This window comes from Poecilia reticulata, linkage group LG11, assembly GCF_000633615.1.
Source record: "Poecilia reticulata strain Guanapo linkage group LG11, Guppy_female_1.0+MT, whole genome shotgun sequence".
NCBI classification, from domain to species: Eukaryota; Metazoa; Chordata; class Actinopteri; order Cyprinodontiformes; family Poeciliidae; genus Poecilia; species Poecilia reticulata.
Genome location: NC_024341.1, coordinates 11,843,452 through 11,856,882, shown reverse-complemented (window position 1 = coordinate 11,856,882; position 13,431 = coordinate 11,843,452). Strand labels below are relative to the sequence as shown.

Genomic DNA, 13,431 nt, shown 5'->3' with positions numbered 1-13,431 from the left:
GAGTCGGTAACTAGAATGTTAAGTAACAAATGGGGCGTGAAGGAAGTGTACTTTAATATCATGTCCTGCAATCACTGGGAACATTCCCAAAACTAAGGTAATATAAATTACATGGCTTGAAGGAAGTGACCTAAATATGATTGTCCTGGGGAAAATCCCAAAGGCCAAAGGAACTAGATTTTGTGTGAGAATGAAGGATATTCATGTTACAAGGTAGTAGTGCATTTTTGCTCTTTTGTTTTTCTATTTTTCTGTGGATCTTTTGTCCCGTAAAGATTTTATGATGTGGCTTCAATGCTTAACAGATTAAACCTGCAAGATGGAAAAATCTAATGACAGGGAATAACAGAAGATAAGCAAATGATAGTAAAGAACACACTACTAACCTTTAGAATAGTTCAAAGTGCATTTTAATGATACTATTAAATTTGCTCCTATATTTTCAATCATAATCACAATAATTTATAATAATTATTTTTAATAATAATTTTCAATCATAATCATTAATAATTAATTTTCAATCATAATCATAATCACAGGGAGACAACCTGGAAACCAGATCATTCACAGTGGAGCTCTGCTTCTCCCCAGGTCATCGCTGAGGCAACATACTTGTAGCAGCGACCTTCATAGCTGAACCAGAACAAGGGACAGCCGCCATGCACCAGCTTCAGTTCCTGTACACCTGAAGGAGGCTCAGCAGCCAGAGCCAGACCAAACAGGAAGAGGAACCACATCATCTTGGAGCTCGATGCCTCTGATGTGGAAGGATCTGAAGATCTTGCTGGAGTTTTTCTGTTGTGATGGATGTTGAGGAGAATCCTGGAGAGACAAACTTCAGGCTGCTTCCTTTTATATCACCAAGAAAGGACATCTGCATTGTTGTTACATAATCATTAAAGGTTAATGCATCTGTTAACATGCCCAACTGCACTCAGCATCACAGCTTTTTGGACATCTTTTTAAAAGTAACAGTTCACCAGAAAAAATGTTGGGTTAACATTTTGACTGTAAAATCACAGATTTGTTTATTAAAATAAACAGGAAATGCTTTATATTAATTAAACAAGAAAAATCAAAGCCCTCTTAATTTTCCTTAATCAGGTTGTGATCATTCAGTACAAAGTGATGTTAGTTTGGAACAATGTGGAGAAATTTCATTCACATAAAAAAAAATACAAAATGTGTGATCATAATTGTATATATATTGACAAAATTATCAGTAACATTAATTTTGCTTAGAAAAAGTTTCAGGTGTACCACACAGATATTGCTCAATCATAATTTCTTTGTTCTGTTCCTGTAAATGTTATTAATTTACCAGGCAGCTTTATCTGTTCTGGTTTTACAGAGGATGCAAAAATTCAAAGAGATAAGGTTGAGCCACATCAGACATGTTAATGATTTAGGGGTTTTTAATGCAGCCCCTGAGATGCATGGCTTTATTTACTGGGAGCATGTTGATGGGGGAGCAGTGGGGTTGAACGTCGGCCTGGGAGCTTGGTGAGAAAGACTTTTTATCTGATTGGACAACAAATATCTTTATTTACTGAATGAGAGCAATCAGTTCAACAATCAAAACTACTCTGTGTGTGTTTGTATTAAATGACAAAAATACAAATCAATCTATAAAGGTTTGATAAACAAACACTTGATAAAAAAATCAAATAAAATATTATAGGAAACAAATAGCCTCCAAAGCTATGCAGACCTATTGGGCATTTTAATCTTAAGAGGTTCATATTAAGAGGTTTATATAATCCCAAGGAAAGGTGTAATATGTCAACCCAGTCCTGCACACCCAGGTACCTGGGAGTTTTTTGTTGTTGTTTCTGCTCCATTCTCTGTGTCCTTCTCCAGTTCCACAGAAATCATCTCTTCCTCATTCTCTTCAATCCAACTGGTATTATCATGTCTCTCTTTTACAACTCAGTGACTGTGTCTGATACTTAGCAACAACAAGGAGAAACTTTATAGCACTGTTTCAAAGAATGAATGATGTTAGAACAGAAATACAATATAAAACTGAGCTTAGGAAGAGCATTAAACACAGGAAATGGATTACTGATTTTATTTCTATTTCTTTTGAGCTGGTAGAAAACATATATTTATAGCTCATTAAAGTGTATTAAACTTACTTCAGAAAATGTTGATATTTGAAATGTCAAAATTAAACAAATATAACTTTGTTACAAACATATATATACAAACATATGTATTCAATGTTTGTTAGATTATGCAACTTTTTTTAAACAAACATTGCATAAATGTTTGTTACATAATTTCTCAATTGGTGACTGTATATTCTTATGACCTTTTATTCTTGTGTTTTTATGACATAAAACCCTTTGAACTTGTTGCTTGAAGGTACCATGCAAATAAACTTGAGAACTTCATTGATTATCATTAAGGAGACAGATAAAGAGTACCGATAAGGCACAGCGTTTATGGGAATTCAAAACAAACATTAAAGTAGCTCATTAACAGGAACACAATAGACGCCCTTTCTGATGAATATAAAAGAGAACAGGTGAACTCCTGTCTCTCCAGAACTTTCTTCTGCATCCATCCCTGCAGATCAACTTCAGCAAAACACTGAAATTTCTCAGAATCAAGAACATCAAACTCCAAGATGATTTTGCTGTTCCTCTTGTTTGGTCTCTCTCTGGCTGCTGTGGTTCCTTCAGACAGACAGGAGATGACACTACAGCGGGGCGGCTGTCCCCCGTTCTGGTTCATCTTCAATGGACGCTGCTACAAGTACGTTGCCACCTTGATGACCTGGGCTGATGCAGAGCAGCACTGTGTGACCCAAGGAGCCAACCTGGTGTCCATCCACAGTCTGGAAGAAGAGAACTTTGTCAAAATGCTGATCAGAAACTTTGATCATGCTGAGGGAGCCAACTGGATCGGACTGTCTGACGCTCAGAAGGATGGAACATATTTCTGGTCTGATGGGTCTCGATTCAACTTCAAGCTGTGGAATGCAGGAGAACCAAACAACTCAGGAGGATCTGAACCGTGTGTGCACACCAACTGGGACTCAGCCAAGAGATGGAATGATAAAGTGTGTACAGACAAATTTTCCTCCGTTTGTAAAGCTCGCCTAGATTTGCAATAGCTGCTGACAATGTTATTCTAAATCTGTTCAGATGTTTTAAATGTGTTGATCATAAAAGGTGCAAATGTTTTGTATAATTTGTTTATAATTTTACCTTGCCTTATCACTCCTTATAAATACTTCTTTGTAGTGATGGGTAGATGAGGCGTCATGTATTGTTTCGACACATAGCAAAACTGTGTCGATTCTGTGTTGATACTGTGTCACTCAATACTGACACCTGCTGGACATTAAAAATTCCTACAGGCAACGTAGTGATTTGATGACCTAGTCTATACAATAAGATTTAAGTCTTCGTATTTTATTGAATATTATATATTGTATTATGTCATATCTTCAGTTGAATCTAAAATATATTTGATATACATTCAATAAAAAATGTGAACATGTACAATAAAGTGAAAATTGAAATGAATGTGTTTGAATGAGGATGCTTGTGGACTGTTTTTTCCCCCACAGATTTTTATTTTAAAAAAAGTTTTTACATTTTGAAATTTAGCCTGTTAAGCTTTTTTGACAAAATTTCTCCTGCTGTAGAAAAAAATTAAGTAAACATTACATTTACAGCGCGGAGACTGTTTACCAATGTCACGGTCAATCAGGACGCAGAACACTGTGAAAAAAACTGCACAAAAAAATCTGCAAAGCAGCGATACCGTGAAAGGTGAACCGCGTTATAGCGAGGGATCACTGTAGCTATATGAAATTTATAAAAAGCAATTGAGTAATTTGTAGAAAGGCTGTATATCTGAGTTTATCAAAATGTATCTGGGAGTTCATTCTTATGCCTGTCTATCAACATTGAAAAGGTGGATTTATTTAAATAAGACAGTTTTTCCCCCCAAGTATCTTTATTGGAATTTTACAGTTAAGACAAACCGTTTGAAAATTTAACAAAGAATGCCAGTAATAATAGAAGTTTGGTTCAAGTCACAATGAAATACACAACACAAAACAAGAACAACAAAATGTCTCTCACATTTGTAGTTCCAATGTAACCCATCGCATAATCTACACCTCATCCATATACTGAGATATTTACTTCAGCAGTGTATGTTCTCCAATAGAATTGTCTTTGGGAACTGCAGTGAACATAATCTTCAGTCATTTGCGCCATCCTCCAAGAAGTTCAGATGTTGGACATACCTAATAAAGGGATTCCATATGAATTCAAACAGATTCTGTTTACCCTTTAATACACATGTAATCTTTCCCAGAGGGAGGGTGGATGTCATCTGCTGCAACCACAGGTTTATAGTCGGTCTATGGGTCTTCCCCCAGAAAAGTGATATACATCTTTTTGCATTGAGCAGACCTAAGTTTATAAAAGTTTGTCCGTTTTTAGTATAATTATGTTTTTCTGGGCATAGTCCAAACACAAACAGCTTCTGATCCATAATTATTTGTTTGGAAATAATTTTCTCAATTGCATCTTTTACCTCTTTCCAAAACAATATAATACTCCTACAGTACCACACACAATGAATCCAAGTTCCTCTATCTCCTGTACACTTTGGACATACATCAGATATTTCCCTATTATATCTGTTGAGGTCCACTGGTGTTATATAAACCCGCATTAACCATTTGAATTGGATCATTTTAAGCGCAGTGTTGATAGAGCTGGTATGGGCCAGTTTGCATGCTGTTTGCCACTCTTCCTCAGATAACTTTAACTGTAAATCGTCCTTCCAAGCTTTAAGTCTGTCATGAGATCCTTCAGATATATGCAACATCAGTGAGTGATAGAACTCTGATATAATACCTGCCTTTAAACTATCCCTTAACATTTTTTCTAAAGCTGATTTGGCAGGTTTAGCCAGAACATTATTTTGACTCGTTCTTATRAAGTTTCTGAGTTGAAGGTATTTAAAGAAGTGTTTYTTATCTAGGTGGAATTTTTGTTGCAGATCCTGAAAACTCATTAGTATGTCTGAGTCTGATACATAAAGATCCCGAATCATCTGGAGTCCTTTGTTTTTCCATGCTTTAAAGGTTAAGTCTGCTCTACCGGGTACAAAAAATTGATTACCCCACACTGGGCTGAACAGAGACAAGCAGTGTGGCTCATTAAATTTTTTTTTTACATCTCTCCAAACGCTTATCATGTTTTTGAGAAATTGATTTTTAGTATGTTTCAAAGGCTTTGATACTGAATCTGAATAGAAGTATGAAGGGAGAGTCACTTTTAAATCCTGAGTCTCCATGTCAACCCAGTGCGGCGACTGATCACTGTAATAAAACATCATAGATCTCAACTGCACAGCATAGTAATACAAGTGAAAATTCGGGTAGTTCAAGCCTCCACGGTCATAAGGAAGATATAGTAAAGACAAACGGAGTCTGGATTTTCTGTTGTTCCACAAAAAAACGTAACATCTTCTTCTTTATTTGGGAGAAGAATTCAGGAGGAGGCGGAAGAGCAACATTCTGAAATATGTAAAGTAACTTGGGCAGTATTTTAATTTTTATTGTATTTATTCTCCCAATCATAGACATTGGTAGAGACATCCATCTTTCAAATGAATTGTCTACTTCATTTAATATGTGATTGTAGTTGGTCGTAGCTACCCATTCCAGATCTGACGAGATGTGTATCCCCAAATATTTAAATCCCTTACCATCTTAAACTGTAATACACTTGATGTTGGGCTAATTTTTTCATTTGCATTTAATAAAAGAATTGAAGATTTGGTTCTGTTTATCTTGTATCCGGATATCCCACTAAATGATTTAATTATTTATCATATTCTGCTCTCAACGCCAATAATTAATTTTCTAATTGTTTATTTCCTCCATTTACTTTAGCTTGGATTAACCTTATTTTATCTTCCAATTGTGTTCAAGTTTTTTCAGTTTGTTTCGTTTTAGACGCAGTGTAACTAATAATGTGACCTCTAAGGTAGGCCTTAAAAGCTTCCCATTTTGTACATGCTGTCGTTTCTGAAGTATTAAATTGAAAGAATTCGTCTATTTGTTTCCCTAAATATTTCACAAAGTTTTCATCTTGTAACCATTTATGCTGGAACTGCCATCTCGGCAGGTCTCTCTTTAATTGGTCATCTCTATAAACCAAGCTACATGGGGCGTGGTCAGAAATTACAATGTTATCTTGGATTCTAAACTGCAACTCTGTAGAAATGAAGAAGTCGTCTATTCTGGAGTAGGCTTTGAAAGAACTTGAATAACAGGAGTATGTTTTGCTAACTGGATTTTTTTCTCTCCATATATCCAACAACCTCAGCTCTTTCATCATTCTATAAATTGCAGCTCTGCAGTTATTATGCGATTGATCAATTCCAGTTGATCTGTCCACGCTCGGGTGTAATGTACAATTAAAGTCCGCCCCCATTATGTGAGATCCTTTAACCGTAGACAGAGTGAGGAGTAAATCATTGTAAAATTTACTATCATCCACATTAGGGCCATATATATTAGTTAAAATTAGAGTTTCCGACATTAGGGAGCCTTGAAGTATTAGGTATCTTCCTCTTTTGTCTTTAATAATGTTTTCAATTTGCAATGGTACCGATTCATGTATTAGTGTCATAACTCCTCTAGAATGAGAAGTGAACGGTGCTGTATATATATTGCCCCACCACCTCCTCCTCACTTTCAGATTATCCTCATCAAGAAGATGCGTTTCCTGCACGAATACAATTTTAGACTCCATTTCTTTCAGTCTATTCATGACCTGTTTGACTTTTTGAAGGCGTTGGAGCCCTCTGCAGTTCCATGAAATAAAATTACATTTTACAGTTTGAGACATACATCAACAAAAGTAGTGGGATGCTTAGCGTTGTAAAAATGTGAGACACAACAAACCCGGATGGTAGAACATACATCCAACATAGAGAACATAACCCTTTCCCTACTTCCAAATCCCTTCCCCAAATAGGTGGAGCCCTGCCCACATCCATTATGTCTCCCGTTATTGCCACTAGCTAATCCACAATTAGGGCTGCACAGTGGCGCAGTTGGTAGAGCTGTTCCCTTGCAGCAAGAAGGTTCTGGGTTCGATTCCCGGCCTGGGGTCTTTCTGCATGGAGTTTGCATGTTCTCCCTGTACGTGCGTGGGTTTTCTCCGGGTACTCCGGTTTCCTCCCACAGTCCAAAAACATGACTGTCAGGTTAATTGGCCTCTCCAAATTGCCCCTAGGTGTGAGTGTGTGTGTGCATGGTTGTGTGTCCTGTGTGTCTCTGTGTTGCCCTGCGACAGACTGGCGACCTATCCAGGGTGACCCCGCCTCTCGCCCGAAACGTTGGCTGGAGATGGGCACCAGCACCCCTCCCGACCCCACTGAGGGAAAAAGGGTGCAAGAAAATGGATGGATGGATAATCCACAATTATTGAGGATCAGCCGAACCACGTTTAGCTTATTCTGCAAAAAGTGCTCCCGTTGCTGCTAGACATAATAAAGACTCCTGCACACTAATATTGAATAGCATTTTAAGGTACTCTTCACATTTAAATGATTATTGTTACCTAAGTTAGGAACCCAAATATGCAACATATTAGAAACATAAACATGTAACAGACCGAATTAAGTTCGCGTCTGAGACATTACTTAGTGCTCTGTGCGTCTCGAGCTCTCCGGAGTTTTTTGATAAACTCACTTGCTTCCTCTGGTGTTTTGAATGCCAGTGTCTCGTTTTTGTAAGTCACTAGGAGCGTTGCAGGATAAGTTATTCCATTGTCAACCCATGTTCTGAACCCAATGTTCAGATTGCGCAGCACCTCCCGGATCGAGTCGAACTTTTTCCTCAAGCTGGTGTAGCCCGGTGGCCAGGTCGGGGTAGAAGCGGACCCGTTGTTCTTTATAGAAGATGTCCTTTTTTTCCCGTGCGACACGAATGACGGCTTGTTTCTCTCGGTAGTTGAGGAACTTCATTATCAAGGCTCTGGGTCGGGAGGCGCCGTCCTTTCTCGGGCCTAATCTGTGCGCTCTTTCCAAGCTCAAATAGGTCTGCAGCTTCTCACTCCCCAGTGCTTCGGGTATCCACTTTTCCAAAAAAGCACATAAAACTGAACCCTCGGCACCTTCTGGCAAGTTTACAAGCTTTAAGTTATTCAAATGAGACCTTGTTTCCAAGTCAATGAGTTTGTCTTCCATCAACTTGTTTTTAGCCTGTCAGGCGTTCACGCTAGCATGTAGGTTAGCCACTTCATCTTCCGCGGAGGAAATACTGTCCTCTGCTCGCGACATACGTTCATTATAGTCTTTCATCTCCTGTTTCATATCTTGTAGTGTCACCAACAGACCATCGAGTTTCGAGGAGAACTCACTTTTCAATGATTCGAGCGCGACCAAAATTTGGTCGGTCTTACACACTATTTTCTGAGTCACTCATTTCTTCTTGCGCGGCCATGTTTTTGTTGGCTTTGCGAGCTTCACCGCGGAGGTTGTGGTCGAAAAGCTTCGTTTGCTTGGATGCCCTACTTTTCCCTTTGAGCTGTTTAGTCGAGTTAGGCATTATATCCTTTTCCTTACACAAATTTTTCGTGAACAGCAGTTATTTTTCCCCTAATAAGCGCAGCAGAAAGCGGAGCGAAGTTCTGCACGTCTTCTTACGTGGCCGCCATAACCGAAAGTCAAATAAGACAGTTTAGTCAAACATATGCGACACTTAACCTACAGAACATAATACGAAAGAAAATTAAGAGTCAATTTCAGCTGAATTTGGATTCAGATAGATCAAGTAGAAACTGACAAGAACCGGATGAAACAACAAAAATGAATACCAAAACAAATTTATTTTCCAATATATGACCCAAATGGTCCCACACTGCGGAAATCTTTCATTTGAAGCTGCTCCACAGTTGACGCTGTAAAAGATCAAGAATTGATTTGGCAAATGCTCTTGACAGACTGACAGATTCGCTTCCTTATAAACAGTTTAATATCATTTCGAAACAGTTCCTGTATCGGTCACGTGACTTGCTGAAACTAATACGCGCACCGACACGGATTTTGGTCTGTGGGCTTGATGCATGCGCCTACGCATGTGTTCTAATATTATTATCCTTTAGATGTGTTGATCTATTTAAATGCATGAGATGAAAAAAAATTGCATCTTTGTATACAACATTTTATTTTGATGAAGTATAAAAAATATTTTTACTTTGTGACGCCATGAAAAACAAAGGAATTTGATAACAATATGTTTTTAAAATTATAAGTCCCTGTTTTCAGTGGGGGACTTATGATCTCCATCTATGTATGAAGTGAGGAATATTAAGAAGAGATGAGATGACATGTTTCACAGGTTTAATTAGGAGGTGGAATAACATCTTAAATCATTTGAGTTCTAATCAATCAAACTATATTCCCGTAATAAAAATAATTAGAAGTACTTATTAGGTTAGATAAGGTATTTTATAATAAAACAAATATAAATTGTACATCTGTAATTAGCACTCTGAGTATGATAGGTACTTTATTTGGTATTAAATTAATTGAACCTGAAGAATGGTGGGTTGGCCACTTTGGGAGATATACAGAATTAAAAATATTTTATTTTTTCTTTTGAACTCCATAAATAAAGGGCATTACTGTCTTTGCAGCCACCATTGCAGCTGATTTGGCACGTTGGGCAATAAAATATCAAAGTGGGTCAGTCTCTGACTGGGATCAAGCATCAACACTAAAGCAAGTTAGCAAACACTGCCTGTCTCTATTATCTCTGCCCAGGCTTGGCATTGTGTGTGTTTGGTTATGTTAAAGTCACACACATTAAAGACAGCCTATCAGCAATGTCACACCATTGGTTCATGTGTCGTAACATTAATCTGCTTAACACCTGATTAACATTTTAGGGGAAAGGTTGTGTTGCAATTAAACTTGATAAGATCTGAATATACAAATTATAAAGTTGTCTTTGTGTTTTGATATTAATAATGTTTCTGAACAAAATTGAGTACTTTACTGATGCATATGCTCATTGATCTTAGCAGATGAATTGACCAATCAGGTTCCACTAACTGAGTAGACACCTTCCTTCAGGAATATAAATCAGACTGTCCTCTGGTTCTTCTCCTTTTAAATCTTTTGCAGATACATTTCTAGCAAGACGTGAAGGCATCTTCAAAACTCCAACATGATGCATTTTCTCTTTTTCTTGCTTGATCTGGCTCTGACTGCTGTGTCCTTCAGATGGACAAGAACCGAAACTGACAAATGGGACCCATCCCTTGTTCTGGTACTGCTACAAGTATGTTGCTGCACTGATGACATGGGGGGAAGCAGAGGAGTCCACTGTGTGTCAGAAGGAGGCCAACATGGTGTCCATTCAAGCCCTGACGAGAATAGTTTTGTTAACAACCTGATCAAGAACCTTGATCCTACTGAGTCATGGACCTTGATTGGACTCACTGATATTCATAAGGGTGGATGTGGTCTGTTGCGTCTAAATACATTATTATTATTTATTTATTTACTTATTAATTAATTAATTTAAATGCCTGAAAATACACAGACCTAAAATAATCCTAACATCAATTCTGGCATCCAAAGTGAGCCAATCCAATGATTTTAATACCAAAGATGTTCAATGGCCTGTACTTGTCAGTGCCTTACAAAATATTCAGTTATTCACATGGTGATTGCAGCCTCAGCTGCCCTGCAGGCCTGAGGCACAGAAATGAGGCTACCGTACACCGGTGCCATCAAGACCTCTGACCACCACAGCAGGGCAACAGGGAACAAAAACACACAGGCAGTGATTCAGTGAAATGTTTTGCTCAAGGACAAACAAGAGAGACAGCTTGAACCGGCAACCCAAAGGTTATAGGATAAACTCCTACCGCTGGAGTCACCGTCACCCAACATACTTCCATGCTTATCTGTAGCATTAAGAAGAGCAGCCTACTGCATGTTTTAGTAAAATTTCATACCATTTAGAATTTTACTTATAGGCGAAAGATAACATTTTCTCTCTACAGGTTTTGATTGTTTTATTATTTGACCTGGAATGGGGTCGTTAAGATCAAAAATCTGTTTTGCAATTATCTTTAACAGTCACACTTTCCTGTAATGATAATCTCTCACATCCTGCATCAACGTTCAGTATCCAGTTTCTTTGAGAAAATAAGGACTTTCAAAATGATATTATTTCTAAATCAGTGAATGATCTGGGTGGTTTCAATGTACTCAATTGTGTTTAATGAAACCAAAGATTATTATGGTGATAGGAATAATATACTGGAATCAAGAAACAAAAAAGAAATGTCTGTGCTTTGTTGATCTTTGTTAGATCCCATCAATACTTCTTGGATTCTCTTACAGAAATTGAGCTGCATGTTGTGTCTTCTTTTCTAAGTGCATTGAGGCTCATCCTCTGCATGAACTTCAGTTAGTTTAAGAACTATTGTGTGAATGAGACCCCTCCCAACCCCAAAAGGGACAAAGGTGTTAGTAAATGGATGGATGGATGTTTGAATGAGTAAATATCAGATGTCAAATAATGTGAGAGTTGTGAGAGACAATTGATGCAACATACATGCAACTTTGCTCAAGTCCTCTTGAGGGTCTGGAGGTGAGCAGAGTGCAATGACAGCATCCCCATTTGATGATTTTTGCTTACAAACTATTTTCAGACAGAAATCCAGGTTTTTGATCTATGAATCGTCTATGTACTAACCAGTCATATCAGTCAGACTTTCTTTATTGGTGCATTATGAAGGTTCCTAAATAATCTTTCAGGACATCTTTTTGTATCCAATTTCTTGTTGTTTGAGGAAAGAATCACTTTCAGGAAGGTATTTCTAAATCAGTATATGGATATCAAGGTACTATGTCAATGTATTGTCTCTAATGCAGATTTACCAACCAATCACATCAGTAGCAAAGACGCCCATTCTGAAGGATATAAAAGCAAGCAGTCTGTACTCTGCCTCTCCAGAATCTTCTTAACCATTGATGACGGCAGATAAACCCTTTCAAGATTATAAGACTTCCCAGACTAAGACTCTTCAGAACTCCAACATGATGCTGCTCCTCTTCCTGTTTGCTTTGGTTCTGGCTGCTGATGGACAACAACTGACGGAACAGCAGAATTCAAAATGTCCTGTGTATTGGTACATCTTTAATGGAGGCTGCTACAAGTACGTCGCCACCTTGATGACCTGGGCTGATGCAGAGCAGCACTGTGTGAACCAAGGAGCCCACCTGGTGTCCATCCACAGTCCGGAAGAAGAGAGCTTTGTCAAAAGACTGATCAGATCCTTTGATCCTACTCAGGGAGTCAACTGGATCGGACTGTCTGACGCTCAGCAGGAGGGAAGATATTTCTGGTCTGACGGGTCTCGATTCAACTTCAACTTTTGGAATACAGGCGAGCCAAACCACTATGGACGATCTGAATATTGTGTGCACACCAACTGGGGCCCATCCAAGGGGTGGAATGATAAAGTGTGCACAGATAAATTTGCTTCTGTTTGTTTGCTGAGAATGTAATTCTATTTTAATTGTACTGATAAAAAACATGAAACTGAACATGAGTGATAAAACATGCCAACATTTTTGTGCAATTAAGTTTTTTTAGAAAGTCTGACTTTTCCTTTCCTGTCTAGTTTTCTGATATTGTTATTCTTTAAATGTGTGGATCATAAAATAATAAATTTATTAGATTTTTTATTTTAAATGACATTTTAAAATGACATTTTATAAAATTACATCAAATAAATAAATCAGAAACAATGAATCTTTGAAGAAATTTGAGTGAAACAAATTCCATTTAAAAGAATAAAGTGTGTTAGAAGATAATACAATAGGAAATATCTGTATCACAGATGATGAATATTTTTAATTTGGACTGTTGTTTTTAACCTTCCTGTTATGTTAGTTTCTGAGGTACAGCAATAAGGTTCGTGGGTCATTTTGACCCGTGGAGTGTTTAATCATGCAATAGTGTCAGAAACAAAATAAAATCCTCCAAAACATTTTTGTATCTGATTATTGACTTCAATACTAACAATTTCAATCAATATTTATGCAATGATGTTTTTTTTTTTAATTTCTGTCAAATAAAGGATCAATTACAACAATTTACCCATTTGAACATAAAAGATGTAATTTACATTTTGAAAAAAAAACCTACAAAAAGAAAAAAAATAATTTCCTTGAAATTGATCTTTTGTAAAATTTTTTAGATTACTTTTAGATTTTTTCTTCAAGGGCTGATATTTATAATTAAACTTGAGACACCTATAAAGGTAAGGGTCAAATTGACCCGCTGATTAAAATCAAGACAAATGAGTCAAGCAGAGAGTGTTTATGTTTCCCCCCACTTCTGCTGAGTGTCCACGCAGT

General features: G+C 37.4%; 2 protein-coding genes and 1 pseudogene across 2 annotated transcripts; all 3 read left to right on the top strand.

Annotated features, from left to right (window-relative positions):
* The first annotated feature begins 2,577 nt into the window (after window positions 1-2,577).
* LOC103472269 (ladderlectin-like) lies at window positions 2,578-3,379 on the top strand. The gene has a single exon (XM_008421769.2). It carries the CDS (start codon window positions 2,633-2,635, stop codon window positions 3,119-3,121), a length of 489 nt encoding a protein of 162 aa, XP_008419991.1. The 5' UTR covers window positions 2,578-2,632; the 3' UTR covers window positions 3,122-3,379.
* Window positions 3,380-9,547: 6,168 nt separating this feature from the next.
* On the top strand, window positions 9,548-10,753 carry LOC108166689 (lactose-binding lectin l-2-like; annotated as a pseudogene).
* A 1,222-nt stretch (window positions 10,754-11,975) lies between these two features.
* Window positions 11,976-12,668, top strand: LOC103472517 (galactose-specific lectin nattectin-like). Its single transcript, XM_017307455.1, has one exon. The coding sequence runs from the start codon at window positions 12,040-12,042 to the stop codon at window positions 12,574-12,576; it is 537 nt and encodes a 178-aa protein (XP_017162944.1). The 5' UTR covers window positions 11,976-12,039; the 3' UTR covers window positions 12,577-12,668.
* The last annotated feature ends 763 nt before the right edge of the window (window positions 12,669-13,431 follow it).